Raw genomic sequence first — 14,193 nt, 5'->3', positions numbered from 1 at the left:
TCAGAGTGTATTTTACCCTGCATGAAAAACACGAACAGAAATTTCAATGTTTCAGTTAGAAATGTGGCCCATATAATTCTCCAGCATGAGCAAGAAAATTTCTTAAGGTTATGGGAATGCCAGAGCAAGATGAAGCAAAAATAGATGTAAAGCTCAAGTTGCCAGGACTATAATTATGGAGGTGACTTTTGTCCTTGGAGTGTCTTAAAAGATGGCTTCATAGTCCCGTGAGGGGAGTGTCTGTGGAATTTGGAATTCTCCTCTCAAGTTGGCATGAAATTAGTTCATCTGAGCCAGTTATGATTCACAGAGCTCCCCATGCTGGCTGGATCTGAGGTTGCATATTTTCATCAGCTGTGTGGTTTCCACTGAAGGCACATTTTCAGTCCCCGGGAACACATTGTGAACTGTAATCTTCACAAGCTAGAGAATCCTGTGTGACTTCTACACTTCAGACCATTTCAGACTTTGACCTGATTTTACTTTTGGAAAACACCCAGCTTATTGCCAATTCTCACTAGACGTTATTCATCTTACTAAAACAAATTATTATCAGAAATTCACATGTATACCATCATCTAACATCAAACATCAGCTCAGCCTCCTGAACAGAATAGATTTTAAGTAAATACTAGTTGCATGTGCCAATGATTGAATTATTTCCATCAAGTTTTGATAAGTAGTTGCAGATTTCCCTGAAGAATGATGTGATCTGCCTTATAATTTGAGTGCCAAGGCTGACTGCTAGGAATTGAGCAAAGAATGTACTGATGCACGCAAGGTCCTTAAACCAAAGATCCTTCGTGTTTATTTACAAATACACGTTCATAAATATTGTTAATTTTGATCTAATAATACCTTAAAATTAACGGCTTAGCTCTTTGTAGTTTACAAAGCACTTTTTCCAACAGACCTACCTGATCTCCAGGATATAGTACATAAGTCGGCTTCCATTATCATCAGCTTTTTCCCACTGTATTGAATTTTTACTCCCTTCTAATAATTTTGGAATGCCTGGTTTACTTGGGACTCCAGCTTTGGAAACAAAAGAAAATACTGATTGATATGTTAGAAGTATAAAATAGTCTGCATAACATCTTTCTATTGAATATATTTACTAAAGGGAAAGCCAAATACATTAAAGAAATATTCAGAAATATTCTCATTTCTGTGCATATTTTTAAATGAGCATCTAAAGTTTTTATTAGTGATGGATTAGATGGATTAGTGATAGGAGTAATAACATATTTTTGCTTGACACAAAATAAGTGAAGGAAATAAAGAAAACTATTATCAGTTTTGGAGAATTTTCCCTTGATTCTTATAGGAATTCTTATAGGGAGTTCTGTATACCTTTTAGAATACTAGTTAATTTAATATACTTTTTACATTTTTTATTTTTAGCATCTGGAATATAGTACTCAACGAGTAAATATTTGTTGAACACTCAGTAACTCTTTTCATTTAGTTCTCACTGCAAAATATTCTAGCTAGACAGGAAATCAGAATATCAAAAGGCAAAATAATTTTGCCCCGTTCAGGATCCTGCAAGACCAGGTCAGTATTATCTCATTACTGCCTATAAGGACTCCTAACTCTTTTCAATCTCTTCACTGAAGCTCTAGAAATAGTAATTTACTCTTTTAAGAAAAATTTCAACCTCTAGGATTGGTGAAATAAGTGATGACAAAGGAATTGAGAAACTTGTAGAGTTTTCTGAGTGTTGAGTATATTAATACTCACCTTTAGTCTTAAAGCTTTCTGGAAGTGAGGTACTATTTTCTCCTGTCCTATAAAGCACGACTACGCGGACATTGTAGGAAGTACAAGGTTGTAGATTTGTGATGTTACAGACATAAGCAGGACCGTGGCTGCACGAAGCTTCAACATAGTAAAACTCATGGTACTTCCACTAGAAAACGAAGTCTCAATTAACATTTTTGTTTCTTTAAGAAAACTTTCTTATACACAGAAATTCACAAGCCTATGGCAAGCAATTAAAACATAAAGTTTACTTTCCATTAAAAAATAAGAGCTTCTTTATGAGTGTTTGATCTCAAACATTATCTTCACCACCAACAGCCATTTTATGTTTTCTGACAAGCTGTAACTGACTTGAATGACGGTTCTTAGGATAAGTCCAAGGTAGGACATACACCTCTGACTATACATCATCGGGGAAGACTCAGGGCATGACTTCCTTTTATCCCTAATCCTAGACACCAACATTAAATCAGGATGGCTAAGAATGCAAATTCACAACTGAGGGAGAATGATTGATCAAAACAATGGTACTTTCAATTCTGTGGATTTGCTAATGTCAAAATAATAATATTTTTACATATTTTGATTCTTTGAAGAAGTCCACAGTGACTTATAAATTAAAACATTTAGTTTTTTCTCCCAAAACTCTCTTCAGATATCTAACCAACATTTCTTATTTTTATACATAGAAATCCTAGTTCCCTAAAAGAAGGTAAATTTTTGCCCACCATCACTTAGCCACTAAGTAGCAAGGTTAGAAGTTAAATATAAGAAATCTTACTTTCATTCCACTTTAGATACTGGGCCTCTAATTATAGCTATCATAAACTTCTTTCTTTGTGACATTGCTTTTTAAAAAATTCTATGTATTTGGACCCTTAATATCTTATTTGAAAAGGATGATTTTTTTTTCAATGTACCAATTGGAAAAGACAGAAGATGTGGCATTCTGTCAAAGGTTCTTAGTGTATTTTTCCCAGTAGAGTTTCCTAAGAAGGTCAGTTTCCATAAATAAACCTTACTTTACATCTCCTTTTTCATTTAGTAACTCACAAGGTCATGTCATTTCATTGGATGGACACTTTATATTAGTTTTCTGTTCAGTTAGGAATGATTCTCTATAGCACCTTCGGGAAGTAGAACACCTTGTTACAAAAAAGAAATGGGACAGGAGGAACAGAAGGAATTAAAGAAAACAAATGCTGATGTCAGGGACCTTGCCTGGTAAACTCATAAATGTATCAATCCCACTGAGACATAAGGTCTAAAGAAACAGCTGCTTCGGATCCATAATATTTACTCTGAACCTTCCGAGGGAGAGAGAGAGAGAAATATTGACTCCTGGCTCAAAAATTTTAGCCCTTTTTGGTCCTGTCCCCTTAATAGTCTGCTATAGAAACTACCTTAAGTGAATAGCCTAGATGGCCCAATATTCCACACCACCCAGAAATTATCAGAGCTCCTCGGAATGTCAGGGAGGTGTTTGACCAGGGGTACTGCCAGAAAACTATATTGACCTCACCACAGCAACAAATGTTCTGGGCAGACCACCAACTTGGAGAGGTGCCACAGGCTACCCCAGCAAATCACGAAAGAGTCAGGACCTTCCATGTGTCAGAGGCCAACAAGTGCAGGGGTGAAGGCTACCACAGAGGGATTTTCAAATTATTTGGGCGAGGGTGTGGGGGAAATGGTGCAGACTGTGATGTCTCAGAAACCAGAACTTCACAAATATTTGGTTCTTGTAGGGATTTCCCTGGACAGCAGAGAAAAATACAATTTTAATGGACTTCCATGAAAGAAAAGATTTACCAAAGTGAAATTACTCGTTTCTCCTCAATCTTAAATTGAATATATTCTTCTTCTATAAACCGTTGTAGTAAAGAATCTATGGAATTTAAGACCTAGATAGAAATTTAGCCTTGTGCTCTAATTCCCTTGTTTTCCATATGAGGAAATTTTGGCAGAAAAGATGAAGACTGGAAATTTACCCTTTTCTCCTTCTTTCCTTTCTAAAACAATTATTAATTAAAAAGACACACATTCACCCTCATCACTCACCCTTCAGAGTTGCAATACGGAATTGTAGCATTATTCCTAGCTGTCCTACCATTATGAGGTAGGTTGAAGTTGCTCAAAAGAGACAGAACTTTCTGACTAGATGTCACTCATCAACCTTCTCAGAACACAGCCTTCTACTGTGCTCATCAATGAGTACTTATAAATGGTCACACATGTAGCAATTACGGTATCTTACATTTTCAGTTTCATGATTTTCTAAGTGGTCTACCTGAAACTTGTGTAGAGGAAGTTTTGAAACCAAACGTTTGCATGAAAGTCATAAGGACTGAACCACGTGGTCCCTGTCTGCTGTCCTCTCAAACTTTGAAGAGTGGAGTGGGTGACTTAATGACTCATGTTTCTTCCCTGGATAGCACCCAAGTAGGACTGCTGTAGAGATGAGTCAGCCACAGGGTCCTCCTCTGCCTGGCTGGTGATATCTGACTCACCGTGGCGCCTGTGTGAGTCTCTGACTTCTCATCAGTAAAATGAGAGGCTAGAGAGTCATCATTTCTAAGGCCCTTCCCCATTTCATTTATTTGATCTGGGAAATGAACTTTAATCCCTCCCCTTGACTTTAAACTGAACTGCATTAACCTTACTTAAAAAGATGTCCAAAAAGGGATGATCCTTCAATTTCTTCAATTTAGCTGTATTTTTATGAGATGGCCATTTTTTAAATAGGCAACAAATCATCATAAACATGCTCAATGGAAAAAGTCCAATGAAACTATGGCCTTTGCTTTTATCAACTCAATATTCATATTTTTCATAGCTTTTATCTAAAAAGTACAAGATCATAAAAAAATACCTTATATAGTAAAATTTTAAACCATCCTGGGAAGCAATTTCATTTTTAAAGAAAAGTGAGGCCACAACTATACTGATTTGTCTTTAAGTTACCACTGAACAAAACGTTGTTAACCAATCTGTACAAATGTGGACACACAAATATATAATAGTGAAAATGAAATGTAGCAATTATAAAAACTTAATCCATTCTAAGTGTATCAATATAAAAATCAATGAAGACTTTCCATAGCAGTGAATTAATTAGATTAATTGATGCTTTGAAATTCAGTGGATATTTTTATATTGGTTAAAGCATCAAGATTTTTAGATGAGGAACCATTTAAAGTTTAAGAGCCAAGATCAAATTAGTTCAGAATAAATTGGTTTTATATTTTACTTTTCTCTTGTTGCTATACAGCCCTTAAATGGTTGAAAGAATATTTCTAAACAAGGTTTTGGTTTTTTGTTTGTTCATTTCTTTCATTTTTTTTCATGGAAAACATCAAATTGCTATGGACATTAAACCAGAGAACTATGCTGATAACATCTAAAATAAATAAAACATTATGAAATCGGTAAACCATAATTTATACCATTTTACACTGAGCCTTTGAAGAGCAAATTAATCTCTCTGGGAATTCTTTCCATCAGAAATTAGTCTACTGCCGGTCCCACGGCTTAGCGGTTAAGTGCACGCGCTCCGCTGCTGGTGGCCCGAGTTTGGATCGCGGGCGCGCACCGACGCACCGCTTCTCTGGCCATGCTGAGGCCGCGTCCCACATACAGCAACTAGAAGGATGTGCAACTATGACATACAACTATCTACTGGGGCTTTGGGGAGAAAAAGGAGGAGGATTGGCAATAGATGTTAGCTTAGGGCTGGTCTTCCTCAGCAAAAAGAGGAGGATTGGCATGGATGTTAGCTCAGGGCTGATCTTCCTCACAAAAAAAAAGAGAAAGAAATTAGTCTAGATAGCTTACTGCTTCGATATGCCAAACCTGAATCAAAGAATGTTGTCAAATATATTGTTGCCTTATACAAGAGAATGCTCTTGAGGTTTGAAAAAGGCCTTCCAATTTATTCTATAGCATAAAACACAAAATTTGCATTAAAAGCGTATGATGAGATCTACCTTCTGGAGTTCAAACCAAAATCTGAGGAGGTTAACATTAGATGGAGCCGTCCAATGTAATTGCAAACTTGTGTTCTCTGGAACCAAGGCATAAGGTTTCTCTGGCGTGCCAAATGTTTCAACAGTGACAGGATGACTCTCAGCACACCACATTTCCTCGGCATGGCAGGCCAGAACCTTTTTGCAAAAAAGAACAATTGCTTAACCTTTTCAGAACCTTGCACTTAAGAACGGCAATAAAAGTGCCCAATACACTGACTTTACCTTTAACACATATAGTTTTCCACCAGACAAGCTAGTAACAAGGACAGCGAGCCTTCCATTTGTATATTCACTTTGCCTTAGAGGAGTCTTGGGAATTAGGGCCAGATGTGAGATGGCCAACTGATAGCGGACTGACTCTCTAGGTCCATTTGGCTTGTGAGATTCTCTCCAGGATACAAGGAGGCTAGTGTCTGACTGCACGGTTGTGTTAATGAGCCAAACGGCCTCTGGTACTGAAATAAATAGCAACACATGATAAGGGATGTTGCAACAGCACTGCAAGATGGAAAGAAGTAGTAGGGTCTTGGTTGAGGAATAATCATATCATGTGAGCAGAATGAATGACAGACATCCTGAAGGAAAGCCAGCCACTTATATAATAGTAAGTTAACAGGCTGCCTGAAAGGCTCTAGCTTATTTTTGCCCAATGACTAAATCATTCTCTGACTCCAGCTCAAGGATACGGCCTATGATGATGAATAACCCAATTCGGATGAGTTTTGTGAATGTCATCAAAGACATCTGAAAGAAATGGCATCACCTCATAATAATCGCCACCTCTTAGAACACCTTTTTAGATTCTAGACCCATTTTCTTTAAGGCAATAATGTTACATTACTTTAAATCTCAGTGGGCTCAGTAGAATTCACATAGAGAAAGTCTTGGTTTTTCCTATCTCGCCACGTGGACAGAGACCTATGAATATATGGGAAGAAGGTGACACCATGTGGTGAGACCAAAGAATGTGTTTCTTGGTCAAACTATTGATTCTGACGTTTCATTTTCTAGTTGCTTTTCATTTTGTTGGAATATTATTCATCATCTTCTGGTGTTAGGGCAAAAATCAAGTCATCGAAGTATTTTTCAACAAATACATTTTTCTTATTAAATTTAGAAAAGCTCACGTGATAAAGATTACTTAGCATTGAGACAAAAAAACAAAATAGACAAATACATCACATATATCACAAAATTGGATTCTAGAAACCCACACCAAGCCCATAACTCACCTCCACTTTTAGTTTTTCCCCAAATCTCTTTTCCCAGAGGTAATTGTTCCAAAGGATCTGAATAATAATTCTTTACAGCTATCTGTATCCCGTATATTGAAAATGGTTGTAAACCTTCAATAAGGGCTATACACTCCTGAAATTCCTGTAATTAATTTTTTAAAAATCAATATCAGATTCTTATTTTTTGTTCAAATGGGGAGGAATTATTTAATCAAGGAAGAAAATAATTTAAAAATTCAAAAAATTAATGTATTTTTTAATCTCGGATCGTGAGTGACAATGTTCACCGTCCTAATTTGCCCTGAGTTATTTAGTATCTCCAGGAACAAATGCCAAATGATTGGCAGCTGTCAGTCAATTTTGTGGCATACTCATTTCACATAGGAAGCTAAATTCCCAGAGGAGGATACTATTTCATTAGCACTGTGTTTGAAATTCAGCAAGACGGTATTGTAAGGATGTGACACGTAAGTGAATACAATAAAAGATTAAGCTACACTATCTAATCACTCATAGAAATAAAGTTTAAGAAAGTAAAAAGACTTTCCTTAGACCAATGGATCTCAACTTGTTTTATTGGAATCATTTGTGAAGTTTTAAGAAAATCCTGATGCCTGAGTCCCGCCCCCAGAGATTCTGACTGCGTTGGTCTGGGGTGAAGCATGGGCCCAAAGATTTTAAAAGCTCCGTGAGCAGTCAAGGTTGAGAACCACTGCCTTTGACCCATATTAATCCATGTGAAAACAATAAGATGGATGAGCTCTGGTGACAGAAATGTACAATGCCACAAGCCCAATCTTAGTCAGACAAATAATCCAATCTGTCTCTGAAACAACTCCTTCTAGAAATGTGTAAAGAAAGGGTAAAATAGACAAAATAAAGGAAGTAACAAGAATCAGGTCTGCTTTCTGGTAAAGTATAAAGTGCTTAATGTCCAATAGATGATGGTCAATTTCACCTTTTGACTTAGTTAAATAATAAGCACAAAGCAAAATTTCGGTACATATGATTCCATCACAAGGACACCTGAAACACGAATGCCAGTGATGGAATGAATTGTGCCAATTCATTCATTCATTCAGGAAATATCTAGTGAATGCCTATATAATGCCCAGTACTATGCCAGGTGCTAGGAATACAATGATGAATAAAAATAGACATAGTCCGTGTATAACAGCACATTTCACAACGTACAGGAAATAAAGGACAAAAAATACAATGTACAACTTTTATATTAGATATATGCTATGAAGAATAAGTATAAAGGAGTGCTCTTTTTGTTCAATTCATTTCTTACCTCTCAATCTATAATCTGCTACATAGGCCACAAAAACAAGCCTCCATCACTTTCTGGGGATAATTAGATAATTAGTGAGGGCAACAAACAGTTCTTTCAGGAAACTGTTACCGTGGCAATCTACCAACTGGTCAGAGTTAATATACTTCCTTGAAGCTTAACTTACTCCCAGAGAAAAAGAATAGAACACAATATGTTTTGATGACTCCGCTGTAACAAGTTGCCTAACCACATGTTTCAGAACATAATATAGAAAATACTTTACTGTGACTGAGAATTTTATATCAAAAGAGAGCATCTTTTGAAAAGACAAAGACCACCAGCTCCAATCTTACCAGCATTCTGTATTTCAGTTCTGAGCTGTTTGTTCCGCCATTAACTTCTTTGTAATAAACCAGGTATGTTGGAGTAGGGCTGGTGATGGCATACCATGTGAGGTTTGTCCTGGCAGGCGGTAATCTGATTGTGAGGCTAGTGTTAGTGGTGTTAAGTATAGTTGGCTCTGCAATATCTGAAGCTAGAGACAGAAATGCTTTATCTAAAATAATAAGAGAAAAAGATTAAATATATACACATATAAATGTGAGAGGAATAGCAGAGTTATTTGACACCTAGGGTAATATCATCTTTTATTTTTATTTAACTTATAAATATGATATAGTGAAGCGTTGCAAATGCTATTCAGCCTCAGAAAAAGGGAGCAAGGTAACCGATAACTGTTTAAAATTTCCAGCAGATGGAGCTAAAGTACCCTTAATAATGTACCTAGACAACAGCAAAATAAGTTGGCCCTTTTTGTACTTTGAAGAAAGTAATAAGAGCGTTCTATCAATTATATTTTTAAATGAATTCCAATTATGAAAACTCATGTTACTTTTAGATTTATTTTGAGGAATATGTATGTGTGTGTGTGTTCAACTTCAAATAGATAGTCCACGGACTTTTAAAATCTCTCAAATTTCTCAAAGTAGAAAATGAATTGTTTTACCAAAATATGCACTCAGTTTATTTATAAATTCTTCCATTTTTTCACATTGCATAACTTACATGTTTTTGTAACTGAATATATTTAAGCAAAGAGAGTTTGTTTCATTCATTTCTGTCCCTCTCTAAGAGGGAATCTTAATCTAGAATGACAATTGTTACCTTAATGGCAGAGAGAGCTTGAGAAAAAACTCAGAAATGACTTTAGGTCTGAACGTCACCCATGAGGCTATGTAATGCTGTTTTTGTTTTTGGTTGGCTGGTTTTTCGATTTCAAACATTTCTTTATTATAACTCTCAGTTGAAAATACATTGTCAGTTCTGCCATAAGTTGATAGATACATGCCTTCCTAAAAGTCATTGCCTTATGCAAAATTGTTCAATAAAATCCACAGGGCTTATGGGGAAAATAGAGTTGGGGCACAACACTAACAAACCTCATGAGTGACACATTTAAAAAAAAAAGAACAGGACCTTAGTAAAAATGGTAGCACAAATGTACACATTAAATGGCTGTCATGCATAATACTATAAGAAATAGGGCACTTTCCCTTGGAAAAGACCTGAAGTTTTATGCAAAGCTTTGTGACATCACTGAAAGGTCTAAAATATTGTCACAGGAGAAAAAAGACAGAAAGAAGAGAAATTATGGGACTGAGAAGAGAAAGAGGATAGGCAGAGAGAATGACAGGGATAAAAGATTCACACGTCTAAAGCTGCCTACCACAGCTCGAACCATGGATACACACAGAGAACATGCAATCCAGGGCAAACAGCAGTCACAGCGTGCAGCAAATCCTGACAGTTTGGAACAACACTGAGAGTGTGACAAAGGAGTTGGAAGGACAGCCCCAGAGAAGGAGACATTATGAGACTTCATACCCTAAACTGGGAGAACAAGTCGATTAAGAACGTGACTTGATTACCTGGAAAAGGCTGCAGAACTGAACTGTAAGCCAGGATATGCTTACTCCTTAGGGCCTGCCCCTGGGAGAGAATGGCCCCATTGCTTTTCTTTGCTTGATAAATCTGTGTGCTATCCTTCACTGTGGCAATCCAATATATAAATTCCCTGTCCACAGTTAAGCTAACAAGTGTTTTTCCTATTGATGAAAAATATAAAATAAAGAACATAAAAAACAAAATATGTGTCTTACATTTTCTACTCTAAACAATATAGGGAATCCTGTTTCTGTATCATAACGGCTAAATTTTGAATCTTTCCATTATTTCAATATGAAAAAATAACACTTTTATTTTATGTCATTAGGCAAAGCATTAGCTCCATATCAAGCAATAAGGTAACTATCATTATTATTAGCCTCATTTTGTAGAAGTAGAAACTTACGCTTGGAGGAGTTACATAATCTCCTCGAGGCCACAGAGTTAATCAAGGGCAGAGCCAGGATTTACAGCTTACCTGTGTGACTCCACGTCAAACAATCCCGTCTGAAGGGAGATAGATGATGGGCACAGGGCTCAGGGCCTTGTTCAATATTTTTATCAATGATTTGGAATGAACGCAAAGTAAACATAGTCATCAAATTTGCAGATAATACATGACTCTTACTGTCACTAGCAGGTTCAGTTACAGACTTAAAATTCAAAAATATCACAATAGTCAGGGGAAGGATTGAAATTTACTAGGAACAAATGTAATATCCTAAATTCAAGTTTAAGGTCAACTCTAGAAATTAACAAATGAAAGAAATCTGGCTTAATAATAGTTAACATGAAAAAGACTCTGAATTTTTCAAATGACAGGGAGTCCAAAGACCTGATAGCTGCACTTTTAGCTGCTCTAAAAGAAGATCTAGGCAGTCGGAGGCCCCCTGCACTGACCAGAACACATTGAGGACATGGAGGGACATTATGGGGGTAACATTTAAGAGGATATTAAGCACAGGAGGACAACTAGGGCAAAGAAAAATCTTGAAGCCACATCACCTGAGGAGTAGTTACAGATGCTTGAATTTTTCCTCTAAAGGAAATGATTAGAATGGGCTATGACAGCTATGTCGACATAGTTGCCTGGTATCATGCAGAAAGTGATTGATTTATTCTTTGTAAATTTAAAGGTTAGAACTCAGACCAACGAATGGAAGGAATGGGGAGAAAACTTTGGCTAAATATAAGAAAAAAATCTAATATTTAGAATTGTCCAAAAAAATTAAACAGACTTCCTTATAAAGTAGCAAATTTTTTTATAAACAGGTGTTCAAGCAAGGCTGTTTTTATAGAGGAGATTTCTTCTAATATCACATCTGCTAAATGATCTATAAAGTCATTTTAATTTTCCAATTTTAGGATTATGGATGTCAATTATGAGTTCATGAAAGACTGACCAGTATGTCAGTCTATATGTACCTATAAAATAATGACCCATTAGATAATTCTCGTATATCAGATGTTAAAGAAAAATTTTTCTGACACTTGTTTAAAAGGAAAGGAAGACTTTAGTCAAGACTATTGCAATAGCAGAGAGAGATGTGCTCAACGCCAAATACAACAAAGACAGCTGAGGATTTATAGCCAACAAGCAGAGTGAGGGGTTAGTAGATAGAAGATTACTAAGAGGAGACATCGAGGGTAGGGGGATTCTTGGTAAACTGGCCTATTAGGATTTTTGCTAAAGGCAGGCCAAGAGCATCAAAGGTGGGAGATGAAGAACTTGATCAGATATTGGGGGTGGAGGATTCTGTCTAAACTGACTTAGCGGAATTCTTGCTAAAACTAGACTCAGCAAGGATGGACACAGAAGGCCAAGGTCGAGGCCTTAAGTTGAGAAAAGGGCTCAGAGAAGCCTAACTAAAGTTTGATCAAGGGAAGAATTTTTGTATAGATTCAACAGAAACAAGTAATTCTCATAATAAGAGAAGTTCAAAACATTATCTCTACTCTCAAGCCCATTGAAAGTACATTGGAAATGTTTCTAAAAGGCTCTGGGTGACATGTCAACAAAACCATATGTGCAGTTATAACACACATGCACAGACACACACACACACACACACACACACATATTGGCAATTTCAAAACTTCAGTATGTAGACCAGCAATGCCCAATAGCACTTTTGATAATGGAAATATTTTATATTTATTCTGCCCATTACAGTAACCATTAGCCACTTATGGTTTTTGAGTACTTAAAATGTGGCTAGTGTGACTGTGAAATTAGATTTTTAATTTTATTTAATTTTAATTAATTTTAATTTAAATCATTACATGTCACTAGCAGTTACTATATTGGATAGTGAGGAGCAGACTGTTAAGAATATAAGGGGGTATTTAGAGTGTATTTTTTTCTGTTGCAATTACTCCTAACTAGGAGACTTCCAAATCACTTCAGACTTTCAAATATTTCCTCCTCCACAAGCATGTGAATTTCAACAGGTAGACCTGTCGAGAATTGACAAACTCATGCTGAATGTGGAATCAGTGGGATCATCAAAACAGAAGCAAAGTAGAAGACTGCCAGTAAGATCATGGATGTTCTAGTAAGGCCCAGTCTCAAACCCCAGCTCCTCTTCTAACTAATTATGGCCCTTTGGACAAGTTACCTTACTTTTCTAAGCCTCAGTTTCTTCATCTGTAAAATGAGGATACTAGTATCTACTTCATCAAGGTATTTTGAAGATTAAATGAGGTAATGCACTTAGTAGCATTCATAGTAGCATGCTTAGAATATACAGTTAAGCTCAATAAATTGTAGCTCTATTTTTAATTATAAAATAACAACAACAAAAAAAACAACCCACAGATCCAGAAAATTATGTGAATGCCTAGATACAATTTGCCTGGAAACAACTTGATTTGAATTCTACAAGAACATTTGGCATGAGCCAGAGCAAATACCATGTATATATTCTTCCGAGTATATGTGAAATGTAAGCCTTTTTTAATGGGACAGGAAGGGCTGCCATTACTAATGAAGATCTATGTACACACATGGGTGTCTTACCCAGCAAAGCAGGCACCATGATAACCTGCCAACACTGACATCCTTCCAGATCCATGGCCCAGATCTCTTGCCCTTTGACAAAGTATATCTGTGGGTTCTTTAGGTCAGAGGTATCAATAGTCATTGCTCCACCCAACTCAAATTCAGTCACATTGCAAGAACATTGGCCCCCTCCATTTGGATGGTTTGTGGCTGTGGGAAGCAGAATGCGGTGCAAGGTCTGGTTGATAATACTGTAGTAGAACATCTGAGAGCCAAAATCGGAAACTTCTGTCCAATACAGGCGACTACAGGGGAAAAAAAAGACTCTCCAACTTAGTGAGTAAAACATATCATTGCAAATATTAGTTTTTAATGAAGATGAATCATTCCTAATGATTGGGGGACAAATGCAGCCTTTGGAGAGAACATGTCCGAGTGTCCGACAACCTTGTTTTGAGATGCAGAATGTCACAAGAAGTCTAGATTGTAGCATTTTCCAATGATTTCTCAATAAATGTGTTTACAACTAAAGCCTTGGACTATAATGACCTTAGGTGCTGTATTAAATGGCTCATTAATGGCTGTGAATATGAAATATATTTGCATACTTTTCATCAACACCCGTGTCCATTCCCCTCCTCTCAAGTTTGTTTCTGCTTCTTAATACTAGCTAACAATCTAGTTTCAAAATAAACTGTAACTATGCCTATGGCACAAACAAAATATATCTCTCCAGCCTGAGAAACTGCTTTTCAGTTGCTGAATGGAAGCCTTAAAATTCACCTTATGTGGACATTAATTAAAGATGGATGAGCCCAGAATAGCTTTTTCTGTGCAAGACATGCTGCCCGTCTATCCTGCTCATCTCCCGCCACTACCTCAATTTCCTTCTTGTCCTTATCAGCTGAGAACATTATTAAATTCATTGGTATGAAAATCGGC

At 36.6% G+C, this 14,193-nt stretch overlaps 1 protein-coding gene across 2 annotated transcripts in view; it reads right to left on the bottom strand.

The window, feature by feature from the left end:
* The window catches only part of ROS1 (ROS proto-oncogene 1, receptor tyrosine kinase), a 110,822-nt gene that overhangs the window by 34,604 nt on the left and 62,025 nt on the right, over positions 1–14,193 (bottom strand). For both annotated transcript variants that reach the window (XM_058566836.1, XM_058566837.1), the window contains exons 26-33: positions 13,270–13,556; positions 10,235–10,411; positions 8,660–8,862; positions 7,025–7,169; positions 6,015–6,247; positions 5,751–5,927; positions 1,744–1,912; positions 918–1,035 (exon numbers count right to left, since the gene is read on the bottom strand). In XM_058566836.1, coding sequence (XP_058422819.1) covers positions 918–1,035; positions 1,744–1,912; positions 5,751–5,927; positions 6,015–6,247; positions 7,025–7,169; positions 8,660–8,862; positions 10,235–10,411; positions 13,270–13,556 — 1,509 coding nt within the window. The remainder of the gene's footprint in view (positions 1–917; positions 1,036–1,743; positions 1,913–5,750; positions 5,928–6,014; positions 6,248–7,024; positions 7,170–8,659; positions 8,863–10,234; positions 10,412–13,269; positions 13,557–14,193) is intronic.

The sequence above is a fragment of the Diceros bicornis genome, chromosome 23, assembly GCF_020826845.1.
Source record: "Diceros bicornis minor isolate mBicDic1 chromosome 23, mDicBic1.mat.cur, whole genome shotgun sequence".
NCBI classification, from domain to species: domain Eukaryota; kingdom Metazoa; phylum Chordata; class Mammalia; order Perissodactyla; family Rhinocerotidae; genus Diceros; species Diceros bicornis.
This window is presented reverse-complemented; position numbering and strand designations above follow the sequence as displayed.